The 25,794-nt window shown below is 39.1% G+C and overlaps 2 protein-coding genes across 3 annotated transcripts; one reads left to right on the top strand and one right to left on the bottom strand.

Annotated features, from left to right (window-relative positions):
- Window positions 1-13,741: 13,741 nt before the first annotated feature.
- Window positions 13,742-16,079, top strand: LOC146625221 (uncharacterized). Its single transcript, XM_085361971.1, has 3 exons — window positions 13,742-14,427; window positions 14,744-14,879; window positions 15,162-16,079. The coding sequence occupies exons 1-3, from the start codon at window positions 13,832-13,834 to the stop codon at window positions 15,912-15,914; spliced, it is 1,485 nt and encodes a 494-aa protein (XP_085218097.1). The 5' UTR covers window positions 13,742-13,831; the 3' UTR covers window positions 15,915-16,079.
- A 589-nt stretch (window positions 16,080-16,668) lies between these two features.
- LOC146625222 (uncharacterized) lies at window positions 16,669-19,115 on the bottom strand. Of its 2 annotated transcripts, XM_085361974.1 has the most exons (5): window positions 18,909-19,115; window positions 18,483-18,574; window positions 17,910-18,104; window positions 17,745-17,821; window positions 16,669-17,488 (listed from the first exon to the last, which is right to left on the bottom strand). In XM_085361974.1, exons 1-5 carry the CDS (start codon window positions 19,057-19,059, stop codon window positions 16,849-16,851), a joined length of 1,155 nt encoding a protein of 384 aa, XP_085218100.1. In that variant the 5' UTR covers window positions 19,060-19,115; the 3' UTR covers window positions 16,669-16,848. The 2 variants fall into 2 exon arrangements, with proteins under 2 accessions (XP_085218100.1, XP_085218099.1); XM_085361973.1 differs by lacking the exon at window positions 18,483-18,574 and having other exon boundaries at window positions 18,909-19,003.
- Between the last annotated feature and the right edge of the window lie 6,679 nt (window positions 19,116-25,794).

Here is a 25,794-nt window from a genome sequence, read left to right on the forward strand (position 1 = left end):
GAGAGAGAAAGAGAGAAACAAGGAGAATCCAGGAGAACCAGAGCCATGAGACAGAGAAGCTTTAACCCTCTCAAATTAAACTTTTTGTTGCTAATGCACAACCAAGTCCTGCAGTGGTACTTCTGAGTAAAACAAAACTCATAAAATATGTATGTGGGGTAATCAGGTTGTTAGTTTTTAACTGTTGCAAATCGGCAACGCCTGCCTCGAGAGGGTTAAAGACTGGATGGTGCTACTGCCGTTTACCAGATGGTTAATGCCTATATAGTGTGATTAGGGCTTCTTTGTGACGGTTCTTGTAGTCTTTGTTCAGTCTCCTTTGTAGTTGATCATTGTGTAAACCTGTTTTCCTGGATTCCTGCTTTTATGAGGAGTTTTGCTATCACCACCAGTCACTGTTGCCTGAACCGGTCAGTTGCTCTTGGGACCTGCAAAGGAAAGGACTTCCCCTTCTCCACCTGCCTGTTCACTTCTCACTGCTGCTCACCCATTCATCTTGGACTGCAAGATCCTATTGAACTCACCTTGGCCTCTCTGGCAGCGCTCCTGGTTATATTTGAAAGGTTATCTTCTCTAGCTGCTTATCTGCTCTCCTTTATTTCATTCCTGCTCTCAGTAAACAGTCGACACTCTGGTTTCTGAGTCCAGTTTGAGCTGATCCTGTTTACATATTTTGTTTTTCTATGCTTTTTGCATTAGTGACGAGTTAAGAGTGTTTGTGTATAGTGACCTAGTAATCTGTACCATCAATAAGCGTGGTCTCCAACAATATGTGTTTTCAACATGATTGAGGGCTGTAAATGACAAAAAGCTAAAGATATGAAATGTCACTGTGCAGTACAAGACGCTCAGATGGACAGACAAGTACGCTATAAGGCCCAAAGTGTGAAGCAAACAGAAAAATATTTTCTTTGAACATCCAGTTTGCATGTAGATCTAATCATCAATTGCAAAGTGGTTTCAAAAAAGTCCCATTGTGTCTGTTTCTGCATTCATATCAGGTGTGTGCAATCAGGAAAAGATTGTTCTGAATTACACTTAAATACTGACAAGACTGCACAGACATACACACACACACACGTGTGCAGCATTACAATCCACAAGAAGCCCATCTTTGATTGCTGCCTTTTTTTTGTCTTGTTATTATAATTCATTTAAGCGGGAACCCGACAAGATTCGAGGCTTCATTAGGCAAAGCCTTCCTGTTTTCCATCAGAATGTAATTGAATGTACACAGATATCCGCCTGTAACATAACCTCTGAGGGTCTCCGTTACCACTTCCTTTAATAAAATCTGACAATTCATTATGTTTGATGAATGGCTCGTTGGAATATTTTCCGCGCGGCAATTAAATAAATGTGAGCAGTGAGGTGTGACATCATGAATTGTATAGATTTAACCAAACATTGGAGACATATTGAAGCAAATACATTTTCTACACTGTGTAAAATGGCTTTCATTTAGAGCAGAACAGTTTTGTAAGACTTGCATTATAATGCATGTTGATGACAAATATTAGCTCAACAGAGATTAATACTTAGATAATATGAGGTAAACTGTTTCATGCAGCATGTGCAATGTGCATGATCACAGGGGTGTCTCGTTTACCTGGAGGAAAAGTTGTTCTAATTTTTAAGATGACTGGAAATTGTTTCCTTTAGGACCGGGACCGCGTGAACAGTGTGAACTTTTCATCTCCCAAATGGGAGATCACAGCAACAACAGGTATGAAACAAAAAAATTCAAAGAAAGAAGTAGTTTAGGTATTCACTTGAGATTACGCTTTAGCTTTGCAAATATTTGACCAAAATTTGGAACATGTGAATCAAAGACCTGACTTTCCTGAGTCAGCAGAAGGCAAAAAATATCATTAATTAAGAAAAGCCCGTGCAGCGATGGATGATACAAGGATTCTGTGCTTTGTAGAGCACTTTGTACTTTTCTTTTTTAGCTTTTTTCTTTAGGCCTGTTATTCTACTAAACTATTTAATCCTTGTTACATGTGCAAATTATTCCACCTGTCTCTCCGTACACACACAAACACACAATAAACACCAGCATCTTTGCAAACACAGGTAAATTAAACTCCAATTTAAAATAATAATACTGAAAAACTTACAGAAAAGACAGAATTTTGAACTTTTTTTCTTAGTGTGTTTTCTCTCATTTTAAGAAGATGATGCATTTGTAGCTGTGCCTCAGACACAGTTTTGTCAAAGAGGTTGGGTATATCTGTGCATCAGGTGTTGGCTACAAATAGAGGTGTTGACATGAAACTATGACGAGGCAAATTAAATGCAATAGTAAAACCCCAAGAAAAACCTTGGAAGAAATTTCATTTCTTAAGGCTCCATGTTGGAAATGCCCGACTTTATATTTAATGTTTATAGCCTGGTACCAAAAATGGCTTTGGTCTCTTTAGTTTTTCCTTCCTTTGAAACAACTTTACAACATTTTTATGTTTGTCTTTATTGTCATCGAGTCGTTTCAAAAACCCTGGCTCCAGAAGTTGCTCCCTGGCAGAAACTGACACGTCCCGTCCTCGGCTTCCAAACATTTGCTAGTTTTATGTGTGTTTTTTTTTTTTGTTTTTTATATAACTTCAGCTTTTTGGGATAGTTCTTCTGACAAATAATATAAAAAAAAAAAACACATCTTCAATTGTGAATTACAGCTGGACTTCCTGTTCTCAGGACCGTGGCGGGAACACTCTCTTAAGTCCTATGTTTCACTTACTTACCTCCTAAGCTGGGCACAATGCTTCGCATTTGAATTTGATGAAGGCTTAGAGTTATGCATTATTAGTGGCTGTTTTGAAGCAATGTTGCATGCTGTTTTGTCTTGTTAAACTCTCCATTGTACTGAAAGACACTGCAGGGAGCTCACTGTCCACTGTCTCCGGTACATACATTTACAAGGCCAGGTTTATGAAGTCTAAAATTAGCATCCAAAGTTAACATTAAGCCCGAGTCGTAGTGACGACTCCAAGTCTGCCTTCTTTTCTAAATATGGTTTTGAGTCTGCCCCTGCCATGTTGTTGGGAATCTAACTGCTCTCACATTAACACCTACTGTGCAGCCAATTTGTAACACACATCTTTGGCCTGTAACAGCCATAGCGCCTGGGAAAAACTCATATATCGGCCTCCAGCCATCCAGCACATCAAACTTTGAATCTCTGCCACACTGCATAGCTGTGATGCTAAAGCTTGTGCACCTCTCTGATTTTTTTTTAAAGAACTTGGTAGCCACACATCCATTTTACTTAATAATTGATAGTTAAAAGGTTCATGGAGCATTTTAAAAGTAGCCTCATGCAATACTTCTCCAGGTTTTCAGGAGGCTTTTCAAAGTTTTTCTTTGGACATTTCTTTGGCTGCTTTTTTCACTAATCCAGTCCAGTCCTTGTACCTGGCCATTTTCAGAGGACTGCTTTTGTTCGTTAAGCTTTTAACATTGACTTATGAATCATTCAAGCATAAAAATGGCATTCAACTCCAGGGATAAACCCATTTTTTTGTATACAGATAACAGACAACGTTTTGCAGCAACTTCACAAAAACACATAACATTAACTCGACAAGTGGAGGACAAAAGAAGAACTATCGGGCAAAAATCAGCAATTGAGTGTCATGTCCTTAAGAAGCCGGAAAACGAAATCAGCAAAAACCCATTGCAGGACCTGAAAGCCATCATCAGTTTGTATGTAGGAGGTAAGAAGAGAGGTACAAACAGGGAGCAGGGGCAGCTATCTGGCTCTGTCACGGTTTGGTGCTGTTTCAGCCAGTGGTGTTGATCTTAAGAAAATTGATGGGATTATGAAAACAGGAAGTACTATCAGATTTGATCTATGATGCAGCACCTTCTGGAAAGTTTCTGATTGATAACAACTACATTTTTTTGCATGACACTGTTGCATAGAAAAGCACACAAAAGAAGTGTATCAGGCAGGGATTGGTCTCCCCAGAGCCCGGCTCTCAACACTGTTATTCCATTTTCTGTCCTCTCTGTCGATAGAGAACAGAACAAAAGGTAGTCAACATCTGAAGAAGAGCTTTGAAGGTCCTTCATAAAGCCTGGAGAGTTATTTTGAAGTCTATCTAAAGAATTTATAAGAGAGGTTGCCTTAAACACTTGAGGCTGTAATGAAGAATAAAGGTGGTCATACCTAATATTGACCTTCAAGCTCCTCAGAATGTGCAATGTATATTATACTTACATACTCCATTTTCATGTATGTTTGTAGAAATATTAATAAATCTCTGCCCCTATTTCCATTTTTATAGCATTATCTTTCTTAATTTATATATACTAACTTATTGGAAGTTACAAGTTTACTTTTTAATGCACAGGTACGATGCACAATCTGTACTATTTCTAAATATTCTTAATTATTTAAACATCTTCCAGTACCCTGCTCTGTCTGCACATTACAACCTGGGTTTGCCATTTTTATTTGTACTTTAATTAATAAAAACTGTACAGTACTCTGTTTTTGTAACTATGTAAATATTTTTTCTGTGTCTGTTTCTGTTCTGTGTCCTGTTCTGTTTGTATATGTGCTTTTTTCTTTGCTACTGTTACAACCAAATTTCCCCTTGTGGGAGAATTAAAGGATTATTCTATTCTATTCATTATATGTGTGTGTCCATTTATAAGACTCATGGAAAAACAAAACTATAAAGAACTTTTGCTCCTTTATTTCCCCGAGGGGTCGCCACAGCAGATGCATCTGCACGTTTGATCAGTTGCTGATTTTACTAATACCGCTCTTCTATTAATCCACACTTGGAACTGGCAGTATACTCGCTTGTGCACCCCTAGAGGGTGGGTTTATAAGCCCTGCAACACTCAAACCAGAGATCTGGTTTGTAGGTGAGTGTGTTAACCAGCACACCGTGGAGCCATTACCACCATGGACAAATAATGATCATAAATATAGCTAACAGAATACAGCCCTTTACTTTGTGTAAACAGTTGCTTTGCAGGCTTTTGTGATCTTATACTACAAGTGTTTTTATAGAAATGTATTTATTTTTTTGCATATCCTCCAGCAAACTGGAGAATACAAAACAGATAAAGCGCTAAACCTCTGCATGCTCATTTCACTCGTGTGCCCCCCATGGAGGCCTGCCCTGGACCACGTCCATGTAAACAAGACTGTAAACTGTGTGTGCTTGTATATGTATCTTTGTGGGAACCACTCTGAATATGAGGCACTGTGACTGGGCACATTTTGCTCTTTTATAACAACCAAAGGCTGTTTGAAGGGCTTAGACTTGGTTTTAAGTTTAAGGCTGGAATCAGGTTCACATAAGGGTGAGTTTAGACATTCAACTGTAATAAAGTTTCAGGGCTAGTTAATGCATAATGTCACTGCCAGTCCTCACACAGATAGCAGTGCAAATGTGTGTTATGAAAAAGAACAGGTGCTTCCTCTTTTTGCAGTTTTTCTCCACTGACCTTAAGAAACTGACTCACACACACACACACACACACACACACACACACACACACACACACACACACACACACACACACACACACACACACACACACACACGCACACCCTATGTCCAGATTCTTTTCCCCTTTATTTTTAGCTGCTTGGCTCCTGGCTCCCTCCATTGTTTAGTATTATCTCACTTATTCAAACTCTTTTTAAAGGCTTCGAAAAAGCCTAAAAAAAAGCTGAAATGATCGCAGTCGACGTTCCCTATCCCTGGGTCGCATGCTATTTTAACAACAATAAACAATGTCGTGTTCCCCTCCTGTGACCAATGCAAAAGTCTGAATAGAGATACTGATTGTGTTGTGTTTTCCCGCTGTGCTAATTGAAGAATCAGTGCAATTGGGGACAATGGCTGGCGTCTCAGGGTGTTCAGGACAAACAGGAATGATTTCTTTTAAAGTGCAATCAGAAGAAAACACTTTAGAAACTCTGACATACCTCAGGTAAAGGTTTTGAGTAAATGCTGATTGTGAGATCAGGCTTTGCATAAATGATGTGAATGCCCCAAGCAGCCCTCTGAAAAGACTGTAAACAGATTTTTAATATGCCAACTCAATCTGCAGACTGAAATTAACGAGTTCAAGTTTAGTGGAAAAAGCTACAGACTCTACGGAGACTACAGACGCAGATTTCTCAGGCATCACTCTTGACACAGTCAGCAGGAGTTTCCACAGGATGGGTGTCTCGGTGCTGGCACGTGCAGCACAGCCCTATTTGGGAAGCCTGTTAATAACTTTGCAGTCAGTCCAGAACTTCCCAAAAAGCTCCTTCAGCCAACACAGAGATGTTTGCTCTCTTTATAGACGAAGACAGGAAGACAAGTCTGAGTTGCAGGAGTCTAATATTAAAGGAAACAGGAACACATCTTTGTAAGACTCCAGGTGGTGCTGGCATGTTAATGAGTTTACAATCTGGAGAATGATAAACTCTACTGCTAACAAAGTTCACAGACTGACACATATCCTCTATATGAAGGAAGAGGAAACTTTTAAGTGGTAGCAAATAATTTATGACCTCTATAGGACAAGGAGGAATTAAGAGAACCAGGAATCTCCTAATCGAAGGAAATAAAAAAAAATTAGATAGTTAGTTTTACATTTTTGGTGAAGTAAAAGTGTACAAATAAATCTTCCAGACCTACAGAGGAGATTATGACAATATTTTTGTCACTGGCTACCTTCTGTTCTGCTGTGTCAGCAGTGAGTAAGTGAGGGCTTGTTGACAATTTTATGTGCTTTGTGTTTAAAACATCTGTGATCAGCAACAACTGCCCATGGTTTACATCTTTGTTTTATCGCTTCCTGTTTCATTTTGAAATCAGTGTTTCTGTCACGTCACTTCCAGCCTTTTCCCCACCCTCTCTTGTTTGGACTACAGAAAGTGCTGCAGCTTTCCATCACATTTTCATGATCCTTGTATTTTCCAGTTTTCTATTTTTTATATACACATGTTTCCAAGTGTTCTCTTCATGCATGACTTTCTCGCACTTTCATGGACTTTGACTTTTGCCTGGCCCTCACTTGTTTGTCTGCCACGTTGCCAGCCTGCCGACCCGTGCATGACCTCGGCCTTTTCTTACAGCTTTGTGTTTGAGACTTTATTCTGCTTTCCTGCATCTTATGTTTCGGTTTCCTCCTGCAAGTGTGAAAAGTTGCTTCTGGAGATATAAAAATAAATAAATACCGAAAAATGTAACCATAGAGAGTTTTAAAGCTTTTGAAGCACCAAATAATACGTGTAATCCTGAGGGAACCCCTGAGTTAAGTGCCTCATATTCATATTATTCACTGTTTTTTTTCCATGTTGGTACTCCAGATGATGATGATGATCTTACTGCTCTAAAAATGAATCCACAGCAACCTAAATGATATTCAATCTCCATTTAATGACTGAGCAACCTCATTAAACCAAAGAAACTCACAGCAGTGAAATTAGTACTCGCTGCACTTCTAAGAGCTCCAGAGACTCCGATCAAGTTTCCATTAATCTAACTTTTTCTAATCTTGCTCACAGACGGCAAAAGTCAAATAATTATTTCTTCATACATTCTTTCTATTCAAGCTCACCTTAAAAAGCTTATCTACACAATTAGAGACCCTGAAGTGTTGATTTCATTTAACAATGTAGTTTGATGACTGAATAATATTCTGTTAACTGCATTTGACTAATTTGGAACTGATGATTGGACTAGCTGAAAAGTGAATCGCTGATGTTGATCTAATCCATTCTTGTAAAACATGCACTTCTATATGTACTTCTATGTACTATAAATACCTCGGAGTATACATTGACAATAAACTGGACTAAAAACACACACAAACACACAAATGCTCAGGATTTTCTACGAGTCTGTTGTGGCCAGTGCAATCCTCTATGCCGTTGCATGCTGGGGGAGCAGGCTGAGGGTCGCAGATGCCGACAGACTCAATAAACTGATCCGTGAGGCCAGTAATGTTGTGGGGATGGAGCTGGACTCCCTTAAGGTGGTGTCTGAGAGGTGGATGTTGTCCAAGATAAAGACAATGTTGGATAATACCTCCCATCGTCTGTGTGTGTCTGTGTGTGTCTGCCATGTGATTAGAAAACTAATAGCTCTGCCCTCACAAGACAGGGTGAATCGGCAAAGACAGGCGAGGACTTGGTCTTTAAAGGCATATTTGAATATGTCCATTTCGATTAAAAATTTAAGAGGCAATACTGAAGAAAGTGCTCTTACAGCACATACATCAGCACTCCATATGCTTCAAACCCTTCTTCTGAGTGAGGTGGCAGAAGTGCAGGAAACGGATGGAGGTGGTGCTGCCAATCAACATGTCAGAATAATTATAACCTTGTCTGAAGCTCTCATAAAGGCTCTGACCCTCTGCCCCCGCAATAATGGATAACTTTAGAAAGTCCCTCCTTATTAGGCTTTTTGATGAGTCTTTTTGGATGAACTGAGGTCGTTTTTTGTCTGTATCTGTTGTGACAAAACGATTAATTATTATATAGATATAAGTATATCAAGTCCTTTGTGTGATGATAATTATATTTAATCACAGCTAAATCTTTAAGTTAGTGTTGAATCTTCATCAGGCCCAGTCTTCTGTCTCTGAAACTCTTGAGCCAATTCTTCTGTTAGTCTTTGACTTGTTTTATTCCATATCTGTGAAAGTGGTTGAAAGTCAGTGTGTTGCTACTGCTTCTGAACTTTTCTCACCAAACTCTTTCTCTGCCTGCTGCCTTGGAAAAAGATGTGCTCCTTGGACTTGGTCAGTGGTTAATTTATCTTTTCTGCTAACCTTGAAAAGCTTTTGCAGATAAATCATAGTAGAGCAGTGATAAATAAATATATATGTGTGTCCCTCTGAAAATCTAAAGTGGCCCCTGCAGACCTCAGCTTAAAAGTGCAAGCTGCAGATAGATTTGAAGACAGAGGTGGAGGCAAGTCGACTGAAGATAGATTTCTGATTCAAGGACGAAACTTTCCTCATGTGGTAAATGTGGAGGGTAGAGTACAAGTATATCTTTTTAGAACAAAAAACACTTGATGTGTAGCTACATATCTAAGAAATTCAGGATCTCAGCCAATTATAAACAACGGTTTTCTACAGTGTGAAAACACACAAGACATTCCTCAGCATGGGGAAAGGTCAGCTGCCTTTTCATAGCAGTTTAAATAAACCTGACAGCAACTGTGGCAGCGGGAGTTACCCAGCCTTTATTCTGCAAGAAGTGATGGATGATGAACAATTTGTAATAGGAACGACACAACCAAGGCAAAGAATAGCTTTATAAGATCCAGGGAGAAAGGTTCAAATCTCTCTCTGCCAAGTCAAAAGCAAGCAAGCAACCAAATATTCCTGAAATGGGCAAAAATGTTTCACAAATTTCTGAATTAATCCATGCATTATCATGCATTACACATTAAGTACATAGCATTTAGTTCCTGTTGTGGCTAAACCAACTCTCTAATATATTACTAATTTAATTGCATGGCTGCTGATCAATGCACAGTAATGTAGGATGTTGTTTTAACAGGAAGAAGGGTATGTGGGGATATCGTACAGGCAATCTTACAAATTCTCACCAGATTACTGTTGATGTATTTTCATATATTTGGGGAAATGCATTTTCTTTTTGTCTGAGTCTGATGAAAGGATCAGTATTACATTTCAAGCCTGACATTTCTAATAGCTTTTACTGTCTTCCCTGAGCTCAAACACAGTCTGTCTGTCTTCCCTCTTTGTGTAGACCACAAAGGTACATTGTCTGCTGCTTTGATGGTGTTTGCAGCGCTGATGTACAGAGTTAGGAGCTGCTGTTCCAGTGAGCCCACCAGCCTCTTCACTAGCTGCTTTCTGAATTCTTTATGAGGTTCTTTCCAAAGTAAAAATATAAATATAAAAAACAGAGAATATGCTACAGGTTTTAAACCTTCTACATCAGCAGGTAGGCAGCAAGCGTATATGCTTTTGGCAACTGAACTCTGACCTAGGGTCCTGACCACAGCTGACATGTAGAAAAACTATACAACCTCGTCAAATCCCTACATTTTCCCACAGACTTTGATTGGAAATCAAAAGAAAAAATGATTTTGACTTTCGCTGAATCTGCTGTCTGCATGATACTCAACATTTTCTATGACTGAAGTGAAGCTTTTCTAGACAGATCAGTGGAATATGAAGGAAATTGGAGAGTGTGGCAGAGATGTGGAAATGATGTGCTGCGTTCTGCAATTTTTAGCAAATGTGCTGACAGATTTCTGATTGGATTATATGAGTGCTGAGCAACTGTGAATAGATGGCAGCGATCAGAAGCTGAAGAGAACAGAGGAGGAAGATGAGTTTGCTTTATGCATCATTGTCAGGGTCATAATCTCTGTGGGCAATAACAGTAGTTTATATGTACGCAGTGCTGAGGATGGATTTCTATAAGCTGGGGATGAACACATACTGATGCTACACTATAACAATAACAGTTAAACCAATGCAGTTGTAACTTTTTGACTCAGTTTGCAACAGTACGTGAATTTTCTTACAAATTCAAAGGTACAACCCAGGAGATATTTTGTGCAGAGGTCAACTCTGACAACAGCAAACAATCATGACAGTTGTGACCTTTAACCTGGGGGAATAAACTGCTTCACCAAAGATGCTTGGTCAAATTATCTACACTGCTTCCATGGAGACCTGTTGTAATCATGTCATCGCATTTTTAACAACAACAATGTTCCTCACTGTGAACCAACTATTCCATATACGTCAGTATATCTCAGTGCAGAACTTTGCAAGTATTAAATCACTCTTTATTTCTTTATATTTTGCTAGTAAAATGTAAGATAGGTTTAGCAATTTATTGAAAGTCAATATTTGGTCTGACCACCTTTATTTTTCAACACATCCTGAACTCTCTTAGGCAAGCTTTCTTGTTTAAGTCGTCTTGAGGAATAGTTCTCCAGGCCTCTCCCTTGGACTTTGGCTCTTTTGTTATGTTTTCTCCTGAGATGATCCCACACTATGTCAATAATGTCGCAGTCCGAGCTCTGGGGAGACCAATCCATGACTGATTCCATTGTGTGTCTTTCTTTGACTTTCAGACACTGATCATTTGCTGTGAGGTTTTTTTGTTTGTTTGTTTTGTTTTTTTTTAGATCTGCCACTTCTTCTGTCCTCCTCTTGTCCCATTTACCTCAAAAATTTTAAGGGCACAATGCGCACATCATGCAACAATATGGCTGGTTTTCAACTAGCTCTTCTGGAATCACCTTGTTGGTATAAAAATACTATTATATGCCCATCAATCTGTGTTATTTTTGGCATTTTCAAAAACTGGCTCTGTGAAGCAACCTATTTAAAAATTATTGGGGGAGGGGGTACTAAAGGCTTCTTCACAGTACTGTATATATATATATATATACATATACACACACACACTTCGTGTCTTCTTCTACATGTCTTCTTCGGCCCATTGCTGAGAAATGCCAGACACAAGATTATCAGAGATCTTGCATAACCTGGAAGCTCTCTTGCAAGTGAGACCTAAGCCACTTCACACCTGCCCTTTGTTGTCATGAAATATAGAAGGTTTTTTAATTCACTGTAAAACTTTTGGAAAATAAAATATTAAGAGTTTTTCTGTACTTATGAATTGAAAAGGAACCACAGAATATGAGTAAGCAATATTTGATTACTGTGTACACATATGGATCAACACTTTATCATTTTTACACAGGCTAAAATATGAATAATGCTACTTTAATCTCTTGAAAATACATTTAGCTTTAAATTAATTGACTGGAGATGCCTTAAATGTACAAGGAATTTCAAGGTGATGTGGTTGCATCACCCAATCCACTCAAACTGTCAAGAAACAGGGGAAGGATAATGGATCAGTATCGATCGCTATGTTATTGGACTGTCTTTGCCCCAAACTCTGTATGTGTCAGCTGAAAACACTTAAATTACTGATTATTTGTCACGGTGGACGAAGAAATCGACTTTTCCCAGGAAGCTAATCAATGATCCCGGCTGCAATTAAATCCAAAGGCATCTGAAAAATAACAGGGAAACATGGTGAACAGTGGAAGTTTGTTATAAAAATCTAAGTTCAAAGCACACAGAAGTTCATTCAGGAAATAGAGCTGGTTATAAGGATAGTTTTATTGTTTCTATTTGACACTTTGTTCTGAGCTGAGACACTGGGTTTGAAACCACTCAATAGATTTTTCTTTTCTTCTTAAAATCACAATCTTGAAAATTGGAAATGACAAGTAAGCCCTATTGTGTGACTGCAGTCCAGACCGCGGGAAAACTGTCATCACTCACAGACAATAGAAGAGGAAGCTATTGACTTGCTGAGTCAATGGTAAACAACCGGAGCTGGAAAGATTTGATAAAAATCAAATACTGACAGGGCTTCCCTGCTCGAGACACACTTACTTCATGACTATATATATGATTTGCTTACCCTAAACGTAATTAAACCTAAACTAACCTTCACTGTAATTCATGTTTTATTAATACATTTTATTTAATGCTTTGAGGATCTGTGCTTTCCATAAAACGTATCACAAATTTCCATAAAACAACTGTATAAAGAGATGTGTAATATGAGTACAAGCTATGATAAATCAGTGTAAAGATATTGTAGCACTAACCTAAATCAAACGTTACCTCTTTCTTTACGACAACTTTTCAGGTAATCATTAAAAATATACTTTTAATCATAGAAAAATGAAGTTACATGCCATTCTGCCACTGAACTCAAGACCTGTGGCTCCTTGAATTCTAGAGTGTATCTATAAGAATGTTAAAATTGTTATTCTTATAATATTCAGACTACAACATGTGCAAGCTGCACAACACATGCATGTATACAAACTGCTGATGTAGTCAACATGCAGCCCCCACTGTGTAATAAAAAAGCATCATGATATCTTCATTCTGTTTAGTTTAGTGCATTTGTATTTGCTGCTGCTATAAAAATGGATTTGATTGCTGATGCAGAAGTTGCATTAATAATGCATGGATGTTGTTGGACAGTAATATAATATAATTTTATCCATCCATATTTTTGCGCAATTACAAGTCAGCATTGACATTCAGGTATTTGAAGTTTGGCTTTGGGAGGATAACAATTTAAATGTATATACATTTTGTTACAAAAAAAACTGCTGATTCTACTTTGATAGGGAACAGAGCTCTGCTGTTTGGAGGCATGCTGTGGGAACAATAATGCCCTCAGTTAAACTCAAGATAATGTTAACAACAAATACTTCAGTTAAAAGAAGATTAGGTGCGACAGAAAGAAAGAAGGGTCTGTGGTTGAGGCGGGTTGTAAAGTGGCATGCACTGCACTGCACATCAGGAAGGATCTTAATCTTTATCTTAAATAGCACACCCCTAATATCAAATTTTGTCCAAATTTGAAAGCATATCAGATGAATCATGGGCTATTACCAGCTGATCTACTGGGACTGCTGGCTAAGTTTCCAGCATGGCCAGCCTGAGCTAACACTGTGCTGGATTTAATGTTAATGTTAGGCATTAGATTTAACAGGCAAAACACAGAGAGACTTTTAATGAGGTATTATGGTCTAAAAATTATGATAATGCGCCTGTCTCTAGCAGTTTTTAAAGGAGCATTTATTTTAAATGTCAGAGTACGTCTAGCAGTTACGTAAGTGGAATATAAAATTGCCCCGGGCACCCACTTAAAGGTATTTAATAGACTACTTGCACTAGGGCATGTGACGTATTTCCGTTTCCAAATAGTACCGCTTGTGCGTTTCCGGTACGTTTGCTTATCTATCGGTAGCTATGCTAATGTCGCTTCAGAATGAGTATAAAAAGGAAAGTATTTAAAACAGAACATTTTCAAAAACAGGAGAAGAAATACTCCGAGCATTGCTGTGTCCCACTTTGTTCAGCTTCAGCCAAATTTAACGGCATACTAAGTTTTCATGCCTTTCCGACCCATTCCGACTTGAGAAGACAATGGCTGTTAAACATACGCCGGGATCATTTCACGATTACCTCTCACACCAGGGTCTGCTGCAGACACTTTGCCAGTGATCAACTCATAGAGCCAACAACCCTCGATGGTCGAAGGAGGCTTATTAAAGGTGCTGTACCAACACTTTTTGAGTGGAATGGCTATAAAGTTGAACCACCGCGGCGTAGTGTTTGGGAGAGAACGGAGCGATGCCCTGAACTAGTTCCTCCTGACGATCAAGAAGAGCACAGTCTTACAAGAGATCATGACTACTGCTCAGTCCCTGAGCCGTCTGCATTGGACATATCTGCATCAGCTGCAGAAGACCTGTCCGAAGACGTGGAGACTCTGAGGAAGGAAATACAGGAGTTACGTGTCCAGCGAGAATTTGGGTTACAGCGTTTTGCTGGCTCCGACAGTGACATCCGATTCTATACCAGGTACACCTAAGTTCTATTCAAGCTAACTGTTTAAAATATACCAAGGTCACCATCAGTTAAATTTCGAAAGTTTTTCCAGTCTTAATGAAAACAAAATAGATATTTACTTTTTCTCTGCTGATTGTATGTTTTATGTAGATGCTTTAGTATTTAAACGATATCCTAATGCTACAGGTAAAATACAACACCAAATACTCTTAATCAGACTATTTTATACAGCATACCATTAGCATATTTGTCACAGATCACATTATTTTTATGTCAGTGTGTAATGTTAATTAATGATGGACACGATGTATGTCTCTCTCGTGAATAGATTTCCAAGCTATGATCATTTGATGGCATTCTGGGTTTTGATTGAGCCTTGCATCTATAAAATGATCCGGGTTTCAAGAGCCAAGTCAGCTGCCAATCGGAACGAAGAAGTGTTGACACCTGCACGCACATCAACAGTAGGTTATGGGTTTGTTGGTAGTTAGAACTAGAGGTGTAATGTTATTGTATTTATGTACAATAACATTACATTATGTACAGTAGCATACATACACAGGTGTATGTATGCTAGACTCAGTATCCTTTACATACATACACCTGTGCACTACAGCACCTCATTGTTTACCCCATGGTACAGTATGGTATGCCTAACCATTACAAAACATTTAGCCAAGAAAAGAATAATTTTACTAGTTCATAGCTTAAGGAGTAACATTTTCCCTTTTGTTTTCACCTTCCAGAGGCAGCTGCTACAGCCAATTGATGAGTTTTTTCTTTTCCTGGTTTTCCTGTCAGTTGGTTTGAAGGAGAGGGACCTGGCACACCGATTTAACATACACCAGTCCACAGTGAGCCGCATTATTGCAACATGGACAAATTTTCTTGCCACTGCACTGGGGTCTCAGTGCATCTGGCTTACACGTGAAGAAGTGCAAGCTTACCTCCCTGAGGAATTCAAAGATTTCTCAGACACCCAGATGATCCTTGACTGTACAGAGCTGAGGTGTCAGACACCATCCTCACCACTTCTCCAAAGTGAAATGTACTCTTCGTACAAATCCCACTGTACGATGAAAGCCCTGGTTGGCATAGCTCCACATGGTCCAGTGACATTCATCTCTAATCTGTATGCTGGTTCGGTTAGTGACAAGGAACTATTCAAACAATCAGGCATTGCTGAGAAGTTGACTGAAGACATGGCAGTGATGGTAGATAAGGGCTTCCTAATCACTGATTGTTGTAAATGCAAAGTGTACTGCCCACCTTTTCTATCTAAGCAGAAGCAGATGCCAGCATACCAGGTTAAGGAGACGCAGGCCATAGCCAGACTCAGGGTACATGTGGAGCGAGTCATTAGGAGGATCAAACAGAACAAACTTTTTGATAGCATCATTACCATGTCACATGTTTATAATATCAACCAACTGTTTGCAGTGGCATGTATGCTGTCAAATTACCAGAACACAGCATTAGTTAAAAAATGGGTTAAGTGAGACAAGATGGATTTTTCCCAAGACACCAGTGCCAGTAACTTATGGAAAATGACCTGCAGCTGAGGCCACTACAGTTGAATTTCTTCCTTCTCAGCTGACAATACTTGATTACAGAACTGGTACTTGAGTGCCGATAGTTGAGTTTCAGTTATTGATAATTCAAATTCATTGCAAATGTTTAATGTTAATAATACTGTTTAATTATAATACTATATTACTATTCAGATTCAACAAAACTGTTTATCAAAATTATAAAGTAAATCACTAAATCGTTTTAAAATCATAAGTGACATTGAGCTTTTGGAACATCAAAAATACCATTTGTCATTTTCTACAGTTCAGTTGTGTTATTGTCTAAATGTATATCAGTATGCTAGGCATGGAGTTTTAAATACCATGTAAATAAGTTCTACACAAATTCAACGTTTTAATGTGTGTTTTTAAAAATTTAATTGATGCCATTGCTTAAATAACAGTTCATTGATGTCACATAAAGGTAACATGTAACAACAAAAGAATTCATGAAATATATTGAAAATAAAACATCAGTTATTTTGTTCCAGCCAGCCTGAAGGATCTGTTTTTCTTTTTGCTATGTTTTCACTGTTCATTTTTTCAAACACAGGTATCTTGGCATATATATGTAAAAAAAAGAAATAGTCTGCCTTTTCTCTGATTGCATTGTGCACATCTGTATCCATGTATATTCTTTGCACTAGGTAGTCCTCTTGTGCCCACACAACAAAGTCACCACTGCATCCCACTGATGAGCAGTTGTCCTTGCACTTGCCAGTAATATGCGTGGCTCTTTTTTAGTTTAGGGGTACCACATTCCATCTGCACATATTTGCAGTCAATAAAGTTTTGTACATTGGGACATTTGAATTCGACGAAGCCAAACTGGGGGTATTCATTGGGGTCAAAAACAACACCATCAGGAGATGCAGCAAGCAATGGGGTGAATGACCAGACCACAGGGTGAGTAGTTAACATTCATTAGCCTACTATACTCTGCTGCTATTGCAGGCTCCATCTCAGTTCCTCTCCTCATGTCTGCTGTCTGCCTTGTTCCCTTCAATATACGCTCTGCTAGTGACTCGGCCGAGCTCTGGCCTCTGACGTGACACACCTCCCGAAACCTAGAGGCAGTCACTCTGGGCCTGCGGAGCTGATGCCACTCAGACGAAGAGCTTTGCTCACGTGTAGCTTCCTCTATTTTGTGAGCCATTTCCAGAGTTACAGACAAGCTTTTCAGATGCAGAAGCTCTTCTTCTGAGCACACAAACACACAATCTGATGGCAAGATGTCATACCCCTCCAGAGGCAAGTGCGGTGTTGGTGGTGCATCGCGGTGTAGTGTGATGTACCGGGTTGTCAAAACCGGCTGCTGATATGACAGAACACTGCCTTCCTGCACCAGCCCAAAGGCACTTTCCACAAGGGGCTTGTCAGGTCTCATGTTCATTGTGGTCACAAGTGGCCTGTCCTCAATATTAAATTTTGCATATGCCTCCGTTATTCTGAACAAGCAGGGATCTGGTAACGGACCCACCATGCCTCTGTAGAAGCCACTCCTAAAGAAAACATCAATGACAATAATGTAAGGAAGAAGGTTGTTATACTGAACAACAACTAAACTAAAAACTAAAAGGTGTAAAACAGTGGTGCATAAGTTAGAGACTGGGATGTATATGTACATGACTGAGTTAGCCGTCTTCAGAAAGTGTAATGTTGTATGTAAATTAATACCTATTCTGACACATGTATGTATGAAAAAAATAGCAACATACATTTGTAACACGTGAAACCAAATTTTACAAATGTAATTACCGTACTCCAGTCTGGGCCATCCTATTTGGTACCGGCTTAGTGAAGATCATGGAGTTGATGGGTCCTGGCCTCACACCCTAACAGAAGACACATTTACTATGGATGGTGTTGCTGTTCATATGTAAACATGGACTAATTCAAAAACTTTAACCTCATTTAAATTACCACTGTCCGTGGCTTGTGCCATTGCTGTTCAGATTCCGTGCAGCTATGCACAGGGGGGACAACCGGCACTCTGAGTTGTGAGTAGTGTGCTGTTTGGAAGAGCAATGCCACTGTGTGATTGCACATAACAGCGCCTGCCACACAGGAGCACTGGCTATGTGTCAGTATCACCGGCGATGAATCCAGAAGCTTAATCTAAGAAGAAAGAACGAAAATTAAAAATGTAACATCTTCATGGAAGAGCTGAACAGGAACATAGTTCAGTGTTATGGTTACGTACCCTCCTGAATGCTTAGTGTTTCCTTCTCTCCCTATTAAAACAACTTAACCATCCTTGATAACTGTAATAACTTAGATTGTGTATATTTGCAGTATTAACTTGTTGTCAAATGTTTCTGATCACCCAAACACACGTTGATTTAACTATCTGACTAGTCAAATTAGGAGTGATAAAGCAGGGAGACAAGGAAAACATTCAAGTTGATGGGCCTTTAGGAATGAACTTAACTAATGCTTAAATGAACTGAACCCCACTGAACGGGGATTAACAACTTTACACAGCTTCCTGCCTACACTTAGTCTGTGTGGTGCCTCACTCTTCCTCATCGACCTGTAGCACAGGGCTCTCACACCGACCTCCCCTGACAACCTGTCTTTATTGGACACTGAATAAAGATACAAGTACCATTAGCATTATTTCTGTATTACTCATTTCAGCATGTCTTAAACATATATATTTTACACTTAGCAAGAGTAGCATTAGGTAGTTAACTACCTCCATAGTTAGCCAACTACCTAACGCCATTATAACAGTGTCTAACTACAAAAGTGACATTAGTTAAGAAAACCTCAACTATAGTTTAGGACGACATAAAACACCGTTTAAGAAAACATGTAATGTAGAGAACTGACATCAAATGAAGGACATAGCGGAGTAACGTAGTGTTTGCATTTGACGTTAGCTAGCGTTTCTTTGTCGGTTAATTTACGTTTTCTTACCTTCGTAGTTGTGTATATATGATGCAGCATATAACTTAAATCCTTTATCTAATTTGCTGGCGGGGGTAGTCGTCACTCTGCAAATCCGATGAACATCGGTGATGTTCAATTTTGGGAGCTCTTGTAGGCAGCGAGTGTAGAACGTCGCCATGGTTTAACCGCACCGGAAGCACTGGGGCAGGACTACATAGAACGCGGAAGTGTTAGTGCAAGTAGTCCAGTCAAACTGAACTTTCTTAGCCTTGTTTTGTCACTATTTTACAGAATCCAATAAGCTGTAATTGTGTCTTGCGTCCTTATAATGCAAATAATTTGCAGCCCTGTCACCATTTGCCATTTTGTTGTTATGACAGCTCTGCCATCTGTGTCTAGGTTCAGTCGATTCCAACGTACTTTTCCTTTTTTGCGTCGCAGTAATTTCAGTCAAAGTAAATGTTGCTCAGCATGTATTACCTTTAACTGCAACACAATCTTCTCAGTCTCACTCGCCTCTTTGAATAATTGAAATTCCATTGCCAAGTAGTGTTGGTAGTGTGTCTATAGAATGGCCATCCTTACATCCATGTTCTGTCTGGGTCACTGTGGCAGCAGTCTAAGTAGAGAAGCCCAGGCCTTCAGTTCAGTTCAAACCAAGCAAGAGACGTAATCTCTCCAAAGATTCCTGGGTGTGCCCCAAAGGGCCGCTTCCCAGGTGGACACGTCAGAAACACCTTACCTAGCAGGTGTCCAGGAGGAATAATAGCCACATCAGCTGGCTACTTTCAATGTGCGAGAGTAGCAGCTTTAGTCTGATCAACTCTGAAAACTGAGCTATTTACTTTATTTCTAATGAAGGACCCAGATACACTACAATCACATTCTTTCACTTCTGGTCATGGTTTAGATCTAAGTGTGACAGCTTCATGTTCACACCCTGTCTGAATCACAACAGACCTGTTCAATGTCGAGCACTGCAGGAACCCCTTGGCTGCAAGGGAAGTAAATGCCACAGACTATCTAAACTCTTTCTTGTAATGCAAAACCAAAAGTCGAGTCTTGTTTCATCATTACTGTACACCAGCTTTCTTATCACATTCATTTTTAACCTAGGAAATAAAAACAGCCTTTCTAATTAAACCTTTGAAACTTACTTTTGTGTTATCGTACCAAAACAAGATAATAAAAACATACACAGTGCTGTAATTTCACAGTTGGATGACAAACTAATCTCTACATGCCTCTTTGCAGTAAGAACAGCGTTTTACATGCATCTTCCTCCACCCACCGAATGTCTGCGCATCTCTCTCCCACCTTTATTCGTATAATTATCCACCCACTCTTCTTCTTTTCCTCTCTCCATCATTCCTTTTTGTGACAGTCTTTCACGCTGCCCCCTCCACCTCTACCGCTCATTCTCTCTTGCACTTCCACGTCACTTCTTCTCTGTTTTCTTCTGTCTGCTCCTTCCCAACATCATCTCTCCTAATCCTCTCCCCTGATGCGTCTTGTTTGTCTGAATGGGTCCCTTTAATCCAATTACTTCTCTCCATAATGCTTGTGTCGTCTGAGGCCAACACTAAGATCTATTAGTAGAAAATAACCTAAATGAAGTTGGGCAGCAGTGAAAGCCAATAGAGATAACCTGAAATGAACTGTTACACTGATCGCTTGTGTGGAAGAGAGGATAGTATGTATACTGCAGTTCATCTGAAAACAAAGGGTGCTGTATCTACACGAAGTACAGGAGGCTGAATCGAAACAGCTCTCATCGCGGCGCGCCGCCACGGTGATGCCTCTGGGCAGCTCCTGCACATTAATCACGCAACCTTCGCTTATTGTTCCTGAGAGCAGTCAGTGTGAGGTTAGCTGCTGAATAATTTCAAAGGGTGCAGAATAATTTCATCCAAGTTTAGACTGCAAAGCATCTGTCATAATTATGTCAGGCTTCAGTGGGTTTAACACTCCCACAGGTGAGCGCTCTCTCGGGGCTGAAATGTGTGATGTGTTTCACTCGCTCAAAGGCAGCCCTATAAATATCACAGCAAAATAAAGAACGTCTCTTTCTATAATTCATCAGTTTCGAGACATTTGTTTTCACTCATTTGTTTTTAGACCCGCTCAAATAAAAGCAATGAAAATCTTTCTCAGATGTTTAAGCGTGTTTTTGAGGACGTATCCTTGTATTTATGAATTCCTGTTGAGTCATATAACTGCGTAAGCACAAGCAGAGAGCTGTGGTTTTACAGCACAAACAGAATGGAAGTAGCTCATAAGACTGTACCAGATGGGTTAGCATTCATGGGATAGTAGTGTTTATCTTCCAGATTCCTTTAAATTTTAAACACCATGCAGCTTCATACTCAGGCATGCAGAGCAGTGTTTGCTCCTGTGTTTATTATATGATCTGATTAATATCCTAATAGAGCTGCTGGAGTCTCAGTCACTGTGTAGGCAGGAACTTGACAGCGTCACATGAGGTCTGATATGTGTCAGACCTCATGTGACCATCGGCGAAGCTCACAGATAACTCGCTTGTTAGCATGTTCAGCTGAGCTTAATGACATGAATGTACCCTCAGCTGTAAATGAGGAAATGTGGTGCATGCATCTTCATTTGACCTCCCACAATCACTCCTGAGCCCAGTTTGCAGCTGTGGCTAGCAAAATTCTGAATAATGACGCTGCTGTGTGTGTTACTGGATGGAGTAAGAGATGGAGCATTGAGAATGGAAATAAAAATGAAGAGTTGGCAGTCTTTTAGGATTTGGCCTGAGATATGTATGGAAGCCCATTTATGCCAGAAATAATCAACTGAAAAGTCATTCACATAAAGATATTAACATTTGTAGATCGACACCGTAATTCAGTATTTAGTTAGACTGTCAGATCATTTTGTCCAACTTTTGTTTGAGTCAAAATTTTGCTTGCTTAAAGAGTTCATGCTGTGTTGAAGAACAAAGTTGGACATACCAAGGTTGTTAGAATATCCAAACTCTCTTTTGTCTTATACGCTCCGATTCTATGTTGGTGTGTAGCATCCGATTGGCAACAGATTCAGGTTCCAGCATTTCAGTGATTCCCAACACACAGCTAGTGCAGTAACAGCATACTTGGACAGGAAAAACACAAAACGGAACAGAATGCTGTATTTTTATTTATGCTGTATTTCATATGTTTGAATGTTTCAGAAAATTGCAGCTAATAAAGTATTTCCTATTTTTGCAGCAAAACATAAAGAAATGATGGTTGACTCAAGACTTTTACACAGTGTTTTAAATAATCGAATGTTTACCACACCGGACTGCTCTGCACTCAGCTGTTTATGATTATCTAATACCTTAACTTTGGACCTTCATCAAAATACCATATCTTGGTTTATTAAATAGCAGAACTAAAATAACAAAACATTTTTGGTTACTATTGTTAAAATCTGACTGAAATTTTCTATTATTTTTATGAAAGCCACTGGATAAAAGTGCAGATATGAGATGAGACCCTTTAGGAAATCATGGTGCAGCTTGGATTCAAATCTGTTTACCACCTGAGAACTCCATTTTGTAACTTATCAGTAATTTAAACAATGTTCCATCCATGTTTTATGGATTAATGGACAGAATCTCAAAATAACCTTTTATTTCTTGGAAAGTGTTTTTCTAAGAAATGCACTTTCTGGTTAATTTTCCACTTCACAACACTAACCCGAATGTTGGAAGAAAAAAATTTGCAAGTCCCCGTTGGGAGGTTTAAAATCTCCTTTGATTGTCCCTCTAATGAAATGAAATTAATGAAAGTGGGTGAGCAGCCTTTTAAAGCAGAGTGAGGCATCAGAGGTTTTATAAACTGCTGATTGAAACCCTCCCACGGTGGATGGGGTTACTTGGCCAGTATTCATTGATTTACCAGGGTTTTTTGTCCTGCACAGTCTTAAGAAAGAAATCCATAATTACCCATATGTGTGTATATATACATATATACACACACACATACACATGTATATATATAGAGAGAGAGAGGGCGAGAGAGAGCGAGAGAGAGAGAGAGATTTACATAGCATAGATTTATATAAACAAGTTTAATTGGGATGGACTGCATTGTGTTGCACTGGGATATCTTTTCTTTCTGTCACTGCTGGCTGTTCAACCGTCTATTTTCTCTTTCTTCATTTTTATCATTGTTTGAGGTCCAGACAGATCAATTGAAATGTTTTACTGCACAGCCACACAACTGTAATTGTAACTTTGCTTTCTCACCAGCCTCACATGTAATCAATGGGGCCTGTTATACAGCAGCTGACTTGCTGTAGCTGGTCTCACACAGATCATAGGTTCATTCTGTTTTCAATCATAGGTTGTTATTAGTTGTTAAACTTGTTTCTTCCTGCAGCATAGCTTCAAATTTTTCCTCATGTAGTGAGTGTCCCAGCAGACTTTCATGCTTTTTCTGAAACCCCAAGCTGGAATTTAATAGCCTAAAAATGCCCACGAGTCCTGAATGATCCTATGCAAAGCTCACAAAGCAGAGAGCTGAGGACAGCTGTTTATTTGTTTTGTTCTTGTTTATAGATTAAACTTTGTTTATGCTTTAATAACTGGAGGCAAAGCCAAGGCCAGCTGAGTGTGCTTCACATTAACATTTCGTTTTCAGTCTCTCTCTGCAGTGATATTTTCATAGAGACACATGCCCCCCCTTGGCGACTATCAGTGTCACAGTATGAGTTGCAGTTTTAGTGCACTGCAGAGTTGGAGCCAGGATAACAACTCACCTGTATAGGACTAAAGATATTAGTATAACCTTGTTAGCCGCATTTCTGTAATTCTCCATTTTATCCATGATTACTAAAGCTGTTGTTTATATTAGTCACCAAGGGATATTTAAATCTTTAAAATTTAAATTAAGCAAAGGATATAAGGTAAGATGTACAAAGGCAATTCAAGTATAACTTAACAAATGTGACTCTTAGCAAAATGCTATCATTAGCATGAGCACAACCAGGTTCAAGGACGGACAGCCATCTGTCGCAACTGGTTGAAAGTGAGGGGAAGGTGAGATAGCTGACATGTTGTTATTATTGTTCTCGCTTTCAGCTGCTGTTTATTGGCTTTCAGATAAGATCATGATTTAAGGGTTTTTGCAACCTTAACAACAATAGAAGCTTCTCCTCCACATTCTTGATCACAAACAGGAATAGAGTGGCTACTGGGAAGTTTGGGAATTTTCTTGGTAGTGAAGTCTTTTTTTAATCACATAGCCAACACATATTCTCTATGCAAAATATCAGCAGGTCATCAATCTTGGCTGCAGCTACATAGGTGCTATCCATAACAGGAAGTACCGGTTGTTATCACACTTTTAACTCTGTAGCACTTGGCCAGTTAGTATCTAGTTGTGGGAATGTGGACATAGTCAGAAAACCTGATTCTGCAAAGTGTGCTGACATGGACTGGTGTGGTTTAATCTGCAGACGATCATGATGAGGACAGTTTTGTGTGTGAGGATTGTGAGGATTGCATGTTTGGCACCACCAAGAAGCTAAAAGTACTACGTCATGAATCAGTTGGCAACGTCTGTTGAAAAATGAAGCCAATGCAAAATTACAAAAGCCTGCAGTTCCTCTAGTAGCCATGTGAGGCTCCAGAATCAATCAATCTCCAATGATTTTATCTCCTTATTAACAAGGGCTCACCACAGGGGCGATTCTAGGATCAGAGCTTTGTGGGTGCTGAGCACCCAGAGAGCTGCCCAGCCAGGCAAGATAAACCTGTCTCTGTCAGTCCCTGCATCCTTAAATGTTGTCCCGAGTTCTCTCTGACTGTCACTTTGGTGCATTTAAACCCCTGTTCCTCTCTGTCCTCATCGTCTGTTGTCTTCGTCTCCGTTATCAGTCATCATAATTTTACCATCTCTGTGCAAGTCTGCAAATTTCCTTGTTAAATCATAAGATTCTTAAATTCATCAAGTCTCTCTGTGCCTGGGTCCTTGTCACAAAACATGACATCACTGTTTTGTACATTTTAACACAATTTAATCCCCACATTTGTGAAAGAAAAGCAAAACACTTTTTTGAAAAGTCTGTAACAAAACCATCAAATCTGATAAAGGTTTTTTAAATGCTACAAAAGAAGAATGTATTGGAATAAAAAAATACATATCCTAACCTTAATTACTGGGGGAGAATAATGAATGATGCTCATAGTGAGTAAGAAGTAAACTGAGTGCATTTTTTGGACAGAGATTCACTTTTAATGTGTTTGTATAATATAATACAGATACATAGAAAACACTCCCAAAACAGAATTATTACAAATAAATTATTACAAAATATTAATAAAAACTATAAAAATGGAGGCAACTTTGCCTGTGGTAGAATTTATACAATGTATGAAAAAAATCTTTACTGCAGATACTAATTTTACTAATTTAATAACACTAATTTTGTGTTGTAAGATTTATGAGTTTCATGCTTTCATAGTGGTCCTTAGGAGAGCTCGACATTTTTATCAGGTGGTACACACTGTAAAAAGTTTGAGAAACACTGATAAGTTAAGTGTGTGTGTGCTTTTGGAAAACATTTAAAGCTGCAGTACAGAATCTTTGAAACAAGCTTAAAACATGTTTAGAATATAAACAGAGCATCTGCTTCTCTTTACAGCTCCTCACTCCACCAGGGCTGTTTGGCTCTTTCTGATAGTGTGCAAATGTGATGTACGTACTGCGGCAGTCATACAGACAACCGGAGGGTCCAAAAATTGGCCTACCTATTACTGGCTGAGGTTTTAGTAGAGTTGTGGCTGAACCACATAAAAATATATCATTAATTTTAATCTCCCCGATCAATTATAACGTGATGTTGGAATGTTGTTAAAGAGGCTCAAAAATGTTTCAACCCAGTTTGTTTTACAGATTTTGTA

The sequence above is a fragment of the Diplotaxodon limnothrissa genome, linkage group LG9 (assembly GCF_057381915.1).
Source record: "Diplotaxodon limnothrissa isolate DT_005_m linkage group LG9, D_limnothrissa_male_GT1.1, whole genome shotgun sequence".
NCBI lineage: Eukaryota > Metazoa > Chordata > Actinopteri > Cichliformes > Cichlidae > Diplotaxodon > Diplotaxodon limnothrissa.

Bases quoted from the DNA above. Each gene is read 5' to 3' on its own strand.
- LOC146625221 (XM_085361971.1), top strand. From the start codon at position 13,832: ATGAGTATAAAAAGGAAAGTATTTAAAACAGAACATTTTCAAAAACAG. The intron at 14,428-14,743 runs GTACACCTAAGT...TCTCGTGAATAG, and splicing joins GACATCCGATTCTATACCAG to ATTTCCAAGCTATGATCATT. The intron at 14,880-15,161 runs GTAGGTTATGGG...TTCACCTTCCAG, and splicing joins CACCTGCACGCACATCAACA to AGGCAGCTGCTACAGCCAAT.
- LOC146625222 (XM_085361974.1), bottom strand. From the start codon at position 19,059: ATGGCGACGTTCTACACTCGCTGCCTACAAGAGCTCCCAAAATTGAAC. The intron at 18,105-18,482 runs GTAGGCAGGAAG...CTTTCTTCTTAG, and splicing joins AGGCACCACACAGACTAAGT to ATTAAGCTTCTGGATTCATC. The intron at 17,489-17,744 runs GTAATTACATTT...TGTTTTCTTTAG, and splicing joins ATGGCCCAGACTGGAGTACG to GAGTGGCTTCTACAGAGGCA.